Source organism: Salmo salar, chromosome ssa21, assembly GCF_905237065.1.
Source record: "Salmo salar chromosome ssa21, Ssal_v3.1, whole genome shotgun sequence".
NCBI lineage: Eukaryota > Metazoa > Chordata > Actinopteri > Salmoniformes > Salmonidae > Salmo > Salmo salar.
Window position 1 is genome coordinate 44,476,836 of NC_059462.1, and position 10,665 is coordinate 44,487,500.

A 10,665-nucleotide genomic window follows, 5' to 3' on the forward strand; every position below is an offset into this window, starting at 1 on the left:
AAAGAACAGCCCACACAAGTCACCATGGCAACTCTTTTAAACGCTAAGTTTACTTTGACTTCCAAATAGTTGTCATTGCATTAGCACTGGCCATTGGGAAACACAACAGTGACTGGTGAGCGTCATGTACCTCGAGGTGTGTAAGGGTCATGTCTCGGACCAGGAAGGCAGAATTGCCCTCCTCAGTGAGACAGGCCAGCTGGAAGCGGCCGTACGTGGCAGTGCTGTCAGGGTTGGGCCAGTACTGATGACACTTCACCTGTTGGCACAGAGCAACATCAGGCCTCAGACACAGATTAGTAGAGATATTAAGATATAGAGATATTAAGATATAGAGATATTAAATGTTTCTTTACTCCAGAAAAACTCCTGTTTATATTGAGTGTATGACTAGGGCCTGGAGTTTTTCCTTCTTAGGTTACATTGTTCAGCAAAAACTCCTGTCTCCTTTCCCTGGAGGCCCAGAGAGGATACAGTACATGTCGAACCCTACTGTACATACCCGTCCCCTCTCCACCTGGGTGGTGAGCATGACCACCATGGAGGAGCTCTGCTCCCAGGTCATCTGCCAGAAGTCTGGGCACGTGTTGGGCAGCGGGCCCTGGCACGCAATGTACCGGTTGATCAGGCTGGACGCTGGGATCTCCATCTAGAGTACAGGGAGGAGAATAAGACCTGTGTGTAGGGATGTTAACGATCAACAGTGTGTGGGCATGTGTCCATTTCCAGTCCTTGGAGTGGAGACTACACCTCCATCTTGGCCGACAGAGGCCTATTTTAGGACTGCTGAACAAAGAGTCCATGGTAGTGTGGGTGGACTGAGGCGAACAGCATATGTGATGAGGGAGGAGGTTAGAGCAACTCACATTGATGTAATTTGCATTGATGTAGTCATCTGTGCTTTTCAGAATGACCCGTGTGGCGTCATCTAAAAACAAAAGACAAGGAGAGACGGGAGAGAGAGAAAGGAGGAGAGGAGTGTGAAATGGTGGGTTAACACAGACTAAGAAAAGTAAAGACAACTGTGTGTAGGTGACTGTAGCGTGATGTGATACTCACAGGGTGAGATGTCTCTGTAGCGGTTTTTGGAAATGTTTTGAGGTAATTTGGCACACAACATTGTCATTCCAGGACTTTTCCGGTAAAGTTGCTGTGAAAAAATAATAAAAGCGTTAGGAGAACCTTGACTGGTAATCTCAAATCTTACTTTAACTCTACACAAGCACCTCGTTCTTTAACCCCCTCAATACATTTAGAAATGTGGAGCAAAGAGCCATGATATTTCAGCAAAGCATAAAAAATGAAATGTACAGACGGAGAATGTCTGAACGTTCAGAATCAGAATGCCTGAACGTACAGAATCAGAATGCCTGAACGTACAGAATCAGACTGCCTGAACGTTCAGAATCAGACTGCCTGAACGTTCAGAATCAGACTGCCTGAACGTTCAGAATCAGACTGCCTGAACGTTCAGAATCAGACTGCCTGAACGTTCAGAATCAGACTGCCTGAACGTTCAGAATCAGAATGCCTGAACGTTCAGAATCAGAATGTCTGCTATGCCTGAACGTTCAGAATCAGAATGTCTGCTATGCCTGAACGTTCAGAATCAGAATGTCTGCTATGCCTGAACGTTCAGAATCAGAATGTCTGCTATGCCTGAACGTTCAGAATCAGAATGTGTGCTATGTCTGAACGTTCAGAATCAGAATGTGTGCTATGTCTGAACGTTCAGAATCAGAATGTCTGCTATGTCTGAACGTTCAGAATCAGAATGTCTGCTATGTCTGAACGTTCAGAATCAGAATGTCTGCTATGTCTGAACGTTCAGAATCAGAATGTCTGCTATGTCTGAACGTTCAGAATCAGAATGTCTGCTATGTCTGAATGTTCAGAATCAGAATGTCTGCTATGTCTGAACGTTCAGAATCAGAATGTCTGCTATGTCTGAACGTTCAGAATCAGAATGTGTGCTATGTCTGAACGTTCAGAATCAGAATGTCTGCTATGTCTGAATGTTCAGAATCAGAATGTCTGCTATGTCTGAACGTTCAGAATCAGAATGTCTGCTATGTCTGAACGTTCAGAATCAGAATGTCTGCTATGTCTGAACGTTCAGAATCAGAATGTCTGCTATGTCTGAACGTTCAGAATCAGAATGTCTGCTATGTCTGAACGTTCAGAATCAGAATGTCTGCTATGCCTGAACGTTCAGAATCAGAATGTCTGCTATGTCTGAAAGGCCCACGTCTTTCCTTAAGCTCCTTCCACCTGCTGTGTGTCAGAATTCAAAAGATGCTACTAATCTTTTGAAATGGGCACACATACATTGTATGTGAAGTGCAGTAGCGGATTAAGACCAAAACACAAATATTTGTGTAAACACACACATGAACGGAAAACATTTTCTCAGTGCAAACCGGTATGTTAGGTCTGTATGTGTGCATGTTTCCTTTGCCCTCACACTTTAGCACATTCTTCTAGTCTCATAACACAATGTAGCGAAACAGGAAGCTGTTAAGTGTGCCTGATGAAAGACAGGAAGTTATCAGAATGCGGAAATGATAACACTGGTGCTTCTCACCACATTCAAAGAGCAGCCGACGCATCAAAGAATTAGCCTTTTGTTTTTAAGTAAACTATTTGCGGCCTCCCAAGTGGCGCAGCGTTTTAAGGCGTCACTAAAGGCCCTGGTTCGATCCCAGGCTGTGTCACAACCAGCCGTGATCGGGAGTCCCATCGGCCCAGTGTCGTCTGGGTTAGGGGAAGGTTTGGCCGGGGGTGCTTTACTTGGCTCATCGCGTTGGCTCACCACAACTCCTTGTGGTGGGCCGGGCGCCTGCAGGCTGACCTCGGTTTTCAGTTAAATTGTGTTTCCTCCGACACATTGGTGCGGAGGTTAAGCGGGCGGGTGTTAAGAAGCGCAGTTTGGCGAGTCTTGTTTCGGCGGATGCATGACTCGACATTCGCCTCCCGAGCCCGTTGGGGAGTTGTAGAGAACAGACAAGATCGAAATTGGGGAGAAAAAAGTGGTAAAAATATCAATAAAATAAATAAAGTAAACTACTTGGCGATTATTCCTCACACAGTAACAGGTGTTCTAAGTAGTTGTCTTATGTGCCATAACCTAGATGTTATGGGGGTCTCTGTGAGGGGCATCAACCTGCACTTGGAGGGCACAGTAAATCACAGCAATAAAGCTGATACTGTAGAACTTGTGTAACACCAGTCCTGGGCAACATTTCCCTCCAGAAATTGGTAACTTCCTTCCTGACCTCAATGAGGTGAAAACAATAGTGCACAAACTAGGGGGAGCTATTGCTCTCGCCACATTTCCAGTCACCTCAGAAAAGATTTAAAAAAAACTGAACAAGACCCACATGACTCGAGGTACAACAAAAAATCACAAGAACATTGTGAGAAACAGACGTGATAGTCTAGCTCATGAAAGCTTTAAATTTGTAGAGGACGTGAGGGGAGGACTGACTCACATCAAACTGGGCTAGTACTTCCCCGCTGACCAGACCCTCCTTCAGGGTGTTCATGGAGTCCCTCCAGGCGTCCTGGTCCAGCTGACTGGGGTCCTGGGGACACTTTTCTGGGATGTACTGGAAGTCTGGCTCAGTCTCCTGCTTCTCCTCCACCATGTCATAGATGGCTGGAGAGACAGGAAAGGAAGTAACACAGTTAGTTAGAATAGTGTCTTGAGAACAATAGCATCTCTTATTATTACTTTAACAAGTATTAGGCTCTGCTCAGTTTCAATATTCACAACAGGACACCACTTAAAAAGAAGCAATGTACTAGGTATGGATTCTAACTGGAATGCTATACGCTAGTGTGGATATTGGAAGGTAGCCTCTTTTGTTTGATGTCACTTGTTCTTCTATCGTAATGATTTGGCCTGTTTTAACTGCACATTTCAAAAGTGGTCCCGTGTAGCTCAGTTGGTAGAGGATGGCGCTTGCAACGCCAGAGTTGTGTGTTCGATTCCCACTTGGGACCAGTATGGAAAAAGTATGCCCTTACTACTTACTGTAGTCGCTCTGGATAAGAACGTCTGCTAAATGACATAAATGTCAAATGTAGTAAACCCAAGGAGATTACTTAGTCACCAATTAGAACCCTCTCCTCACCATTGGGCCTGACCAATAAGATGAGCTCTCCTGAGTGGTTCTCACAGCTGGCCTTGATGAACATGACCACCTGGTCGTGAGTGTGCTCCGAGATGTCTCGACCGTTGATCAGAACCACCTGGTCACCTTCGTTCAGACGAGGGACACACAGGTCAGCCTGTAGAGGGTTGGAGGAGAACGCAATCAGAACACAGTTGAGTCAAGTGGTTAAAGTGGTATACTGGGAAGAACAGACTAGAACACTGGGCCTGTAATATAATAAAGTTTCTCAGAGTAAGAGTGATGTTCTAGGATCAGGTTTTCCCCGTCCATATAATCTTATTTATTATGATCCAAAGGCAAAACTGATCCTATATCAACTCTGTGACTCTGTGAATATGGGCCACGTAGCGATAGCTTGTGGTAAATTACAACAAAGAGAACTAAGTGCTGTTCATTGTGTTTGACTTCATCAACATCAGAGTAACATCCTGAAGCCTTTTTAGTTGAGCCGTGAAGGGACTGCAACTTTTGTTCACTCGATCTAGAATACCTCACACTCAAATACCGACCGCATTACCTCTCAAGAGAATGATCTTCGGTCATCGTCACAGCCGTGTATATTCTACTTTCTACTCAAGCAGATACCACAATGCCTCTCAAGGAACTACACTGGACTTTGTGCAAACTGGAAACCACATATCCTGAGGCCACATTTATTCTAGCTGGGGACTTTAATAAAGCAAATCTGAGGAATACGCTACCAAACACATTGCCTGCGCTACTTGCGCATCAAAAACCCTCGACCATTGCTACTCTCCCTTCCGGGACGGCTACAAGGCCCTCCCTTCGGCCAATCAGATCACGCCTCCATTCTGCTCCTCCCTTTCTATAGGCAGAAACTCAAACAGTAAGTACCTGTGGTAAGGTCTGTTCAATGATGGTCTGACCAATCGGAATCCATGCTTCAAGATTGTTTTGATCACGCGGACTGATATATGTTCCGGGTTGCCTCTGAGAATAACATTGCTGTATACACCGAAGTGAATAGGGAATGTTGTTTCACTGTGATGATTAAAACCTGTCCAAACCAGAAAATGGTGATAGATTGCAGCATTTGCGCAAAACTGAAGGTGTAAACCACCCCATTTAACCACAACAATTTCACCGGGAATATATACAAACAGATCCGGTTATGCCCTCCGTAATGCAATCAAACTGGCAAAACGTCATTACAGAGACAAAGTGGAATCGCAATTCAACGGCTCACTCAAGACGTGTGGCAGGGACTCCAGACAATCACAGATTATAAAAGGGAAAACCAGCCAGGTATATTAGCTTGTCCGCCTTGCTACCGGACAAGCTAAAACGCCTGCTTCGAGGAAAACACACTGCCGCCGACACAGGCCACAGCCGCTTCCGAGGATTGTGAGCTCTTGTTCTCCGTGGCCAATGTGAGTAAGACATTTAAGCGTGTTAACCCTTGCAAGGCTACCGGCCCAAACGGCATCCCCATAGCACTCACTGCTTTGAGAGGCTAGTAAGGATCATATCACCTCCACCTTACCTGACACGCTAGAACCACTGCAATTTGCACACCACACCAATAAATCCACGAATGACGCAATCACCATTGCACTGCACACTGCCATATACCTTCTGGACTAGAGGTCGACCGATTATGATTTTTCAACGCCGATACCGATAATTGGAGGACCAAAAATAGCCGATACCGATTAAATCGGCCGATTTATTTTTTGTTTTATTTATTTGTAATAATGACAATTACAACAATACTGAATGAACACTTATGTTAACATAATATAATACATCAATAAAATCAATTTAGCCTCAAATAAATAAATATGAAACATGTTCAATTTGGTTTAAATAATGCAAAAACAAAGTGTTGGAGAAGAAAGTAAAAGTGCAATATGTGCCATGTAAAAAAAGCTAACGTTTAAGTTCCTTACTCAGAACATGAGAACATATGAAAGCTGGTGGTTCCTTTTAACATGAGTCTTCAATATTCCCAGGTAAGAAGTTTTAGGTTGCAGTTATTATATGAATTATAGGACCATTTCTCTCCATACCATTTGTATTTCATATACCTTTGACTATTGGATGTTATTATAGGCACTTTAGTATTGCCAGTGTAACAGTATAGCTTCCGTCCCTCTCCTCACCCCTACCTGGGCACGAACCAGGGCCTCATCGACAACAGCCACCCTCGAAGCATCGTTACCCATCGCTCCACAAAAGCCGCGGCCCTTGCAGAGCAAGGGGAACAACTACTTCAAGGTCTCAGAGCGAGTGACGTCACTGATTGAAACGCTATAAGCGCGCACCCCGCTAACAAGCTAGCCATTTCACATCAGTTACACCAGCCTAATCTCGGGAGTTGACAGGCTTGAAGTCCAAAACAGCTCAATGCTTGAAGCATAGCGAAGACCTGCTGGCAAACGCACGAAAGTGCTGTTTGAATGAATGCTTACGAGCCTGATGCTGCCTACCACCGCTCAGTCAAACTGCTCTATCAAATATCAAATCATAGACTTAATTATAATATAATAACACACAGAAATACGAGCCTTAGGTCATTAATATGGTCAAATCCGGAAACTATCATTTCGAAAACCAAACGTTTATTCTTTCAGTGAAATACTTAACAGTTCCGTATTTTATCTAACGGGTGGCATCCCCAAGTCTAAATATTGCTGTTACATTGCACAACCTTCAATGTTATGTCATAATTATGTACAATTCTGGCAAATTAATTACAGTCTTTGTTAGGAAGAAATGGTCTTCACATAGTTTGCAATGAGCCAGGCGGCCCAAACTGCTGCATATACCCTGACTCTGCTTGCACGGAACGCAAGAGAAGAAGTGACAATTTCCCTAGTTAAAAGAAATTCATGTTAGCAGGCAATATTAACTAAATATGCAGGTTTAAAATTATTTACTTGTGTATTGATTTTAAAGAAAGGCATTGATGTTTACGGTTAGGTACACATTGGTGCAACGACAGTGCTTTTTTCGCGAATGCGCTTATTAAATCATCACCCGTTTGGCGAAGTAGGCTGTAATTCGATGAGAAATTAACAGGCACCGCATCGTTTATATGCAACGCAGGACAAGCTAGATAAACTAGTAATATCATCAACCATGTGTAGTTGACTAGTGATTATGTTAAGATTGATCGTTTTTTTATAAGATAAGTTTAATGCTAGCTAGCAACTTACCTTGGCTTCTTGCTGCACTCGCGTAACAGGTAGTCAGCCTGCCACGCAGTCTCCTCGTGGAGTGCAATGTAATCGGCGTCCAGAAATGGCGATTACGGATTGTTATGAAAATTTGAAATTGGCCCTCATTAATCGGCCATTCTGATTAATCGGTCAACCTCTATTCTGGACAAGAGGAATACCTACGCAAGAATGCTATTCATGGACTAAAGCGCAGTCTTCAACACCATAGTACCCTCCAAGCTCATGATTAAGCTTGAGGCCCTGGGTCTGAACCCCACCCTGTGCAACTGGGTCCTGGACTTTCTGACGGGCAGCCCTCCAGGTGGTGAAGGTAGGAAACAACACCTCCACTACGCTGCTCCTCAACGCAAGGGCCCCACAAGGGTGCGTGCTCAGCCCCCTCCTGTACTCCCTGTTCACACATGACCGCATGGGCACACACGTCTTCAACTCAATCATCAAGTTTGCAGACGACAACAGTGGTAGGCCTGATTACCAACAACGACGAGACAACAAGGGCTGTATCACTGCCTGGTACAGCACCTGCATCGTTCGCAACCGCAGGGCTCTCCAGAGGGTGGTGCGGTCTGCCCAACGCATCACCGGGGGCCCACTGCCTGCCCTCCACGACATCTTCAGCACCCGGTGTAATAGGAAGGCCAAAAATATCACCAAGGAACTCAGCCACGTAAGACATGGCCTGTTCACCCCGCTACCATTCAGAAGGCGAGGTCAGTACAGGTGCATCAAAGCTGGGACCGAGAGACTTCCATCTCTCTTCTAAACAGCTTCTAGCTCAAGGCCATCAGACTGTTGAATAGTCACCACTACCCAGCCCCGCCCAGTACCCTGCCCTGAACTTAGTCACTGTCACTATGCGCTTACCACCCGGTTACTCAACCCTGCACCTTAGAGGCTGCTGCCTATGTACATAGACATGGAACACTGGTCACTTTAATCATGTCTACATACTGTTTCACCCACTTCATATGTCTGGACTGTATTCTAGTCAATGCCTATCGTATTTAACTATTGCTGTACACACACACACACACACACATACATACATATATTACTTATTTCCCTCATTAAAATGCAAATCATTTTATAACATTTTTGACATGCGTTGTTCTGGATTTTTTTGTTGTTATTCTGTCTCTCACTGTTCAAATAAACCTACCATTAAAATTATAGACTGATCATTTCTTTGTCAGTGGGCAAATGTACAAAATCAGCAGGGGATCAAATACTTTTTTCCCTCACTGTATGTGTTTCAATGAGAGAGCGTGAGTGGGAACAAGACAGAGGGAGGGAAAGAGACAGATAGAAGGGAAAGATGGAGAGAGAAATAGCAAGAGAGAGAGAGAGAGTGAGATGAGGGGTAGAGACATTGTGAGTGTAAGGGCAGAAGTGATAGGGAAAGTGTGAGCGTGTTTCTGAGTATCTGAGAGAGGAAGAACATGAGTATGTGTACTGTAAATGTTTAAAAAAATGCATTTTCATTTTACCTTTATTTAACTAGGCAAGTCAGTTAAGAACAAATTCTTATTTACAATGACGGCACTGCCTACCCCGTCCAAGCTCTAACCCGGACTCCCAATCACAGCTGGTTGTGATACAGCCTGGAATTGAACCAGGGTCTGTAGTGTCGCCTCAAGCACTGAGCTGCAGTGACTTAGACCGCTGCACCACTCGGGAGCCAGAGTGTATGGGGTGTTGGTTAGTGTTCTAACATACCGATGTCCCAGGGGCCACACGAGACACGATGACGGGCACCTTCTGATCAGCTCCACCCTAAAACCAAGGCAATGGAGAGGGCTAAACAATCTGATCTTGGTCAAGTCACATGGTCAGGATTAGGAGCAGTAGGGTTAGGTGATTACCCTCTGGGCATTGTTATTTCATAGCGCTATACATTAAAAAAAGTAGATAATAATAAAGATGTTTCATTGTCACACACACGATAGGTGCAGTGAACTGTGTAGTACAGCACCCCTGGAGCAAATGAGGGTTAAGTGCCTTGCTCAAGGGCACATCGATAGATTTTTCACCTTGTCGGCTCGAGTATTTGAACCAGCGACCTTTCGGTTACTGGCCCAACGCTCTAATCACTAGGTTACCTGTGGCCCTACAAAGCACTACTGTAGGCACTAGGCAGAGGTCTCACCTTGACGTTGAAGCCAAATCGCCTGTTGTCATCTGGTCTCATCTTGACCAGGACCAGATTGTCGTGAGGGACAACACCGTTCAACTGTAGAGAAAGACATAGGGATGTGTTAATACATGTCTACATTGGAAAGGACATAAGCTCTTGACAGCCTACAGAGGCTCTGAAGGACCCACAGTTCTTCAGAGGTCACAAGGTCAGAAAAACCATGACCCTGGCCCTAATTCTAAGTCATTTAGGTCCAGCTGAATAAATTCATTATGAAACAAAATGAAAACAGTGGTAGATTGAGTCAGGGCGGACTTACCGTGGTCTTGTCGGTTGCCATGGGGACATCGTACATCTCGTTGATGTGGTTGTCAAGGAGACTCTGCTGGGAGTGGGCCTGGATGATCTGGCTCAGGTTCTTCCTGGACTGTTTTGGAGGCAGGGCCGGGGGCCGACCATCTACTGTCTCTGGGGAGCTGGAGAGAGACACAGACAGCGTTGGTAGAGTACCTTCAGTCTGTCAGCCAGTCCCTTTTAAGTCCTTGATATTTTTTCAAGATAAGGCACGTTCCATTTCCTAAAATCCAACAGAGCTAACAACAGAGCTCAGTAAGCCATTCAGCCAATCAGAGCTTTTGGATAAGCAGAAACTCCAGTTGCTCGTGGCCATTGGCCAATAGTAGAGCAGAGCTCCTACAGCACATCCTCCACAGAGAGAGACGGTGTGTGTGTGTGTGTGTGTCTGTGTTGTAGTGTGTAACTACCTAACAATCCCAGTCACAGTGGGTGTTTGTTGTGTACAGTGTACCTAACCATCCCAGTCACTCAACCACAGAAATCCCAGGAGGACTAGAGGCCAATCAGGAACAGTCACAGCACATTGTCTTTGTTTGGCGTCCTATATGCCAGGCTGGTGTCACAACACAGGAGACACTGCAGGGGGGACAGACAGGCCTCTCTCTCAAAATAAACAGACACCACAAGGACTTCAGCCACATGGCTGAGAGAAGGACTACTGCTCACTGACACTGACCACGGGGACATACACAGAGTATTTGTCTGTATTTATCTCATTACATCAAGACAGTAAGACAAATACAGTTGCTGTCCTTTTCCACCATAAATGATTGAAGTCAGGGAACGGAATGGT

General features: G+C 45.0%; 1 protein-coding gene across 2 annotated transcripts in view; it reads right to left on the reverse strand.

Moving 5' to 3' along the window:
* The window catches only part of LOC106582393 (tyrosine-protein phosphatase non-receptor type 4), a 124,425-nt gene that overhangs the window by 7,947 nt on the left and 105,813 nt on the right, over positions 1-10,665 (reverse strand). For both annotated transcript variants that reach the window (XM_014165465.2, XM_014165466.2), the window contains exons 16-24: positions 9,835-9,991; positions 9,528-9,611; positions 9,098-9,154; positions 4,137-4,293; positions 3,492-3,658; positions 1,060-1,150; positions 867-928; positions 503-649; positions 131-259 (exon numbers count right to left, since the gene is read on the reverse strand). In XM_014165465.2, coding sequence (XP_014020940.1) covers positions 131-259; positions 503-649; positions 867-928; positions 1,060-1,150; positions 3,492-3,658; positions 4,137-4,293; positions 9,098-9,154; positions 9,528-9,611; positions 9,835-9,991 — 1,051 coding nt within the window. The remainder of the gene's footprint in view (positions 1-130; positions 260-502; positions 650-866; positions 929-1,059; positions 1,151-3,491; positions 3,659-4,136; positions 4,294-9,097; positions 9,155-9,527; positions 9,612-9,834; positions 9,992-10,665) is intronic.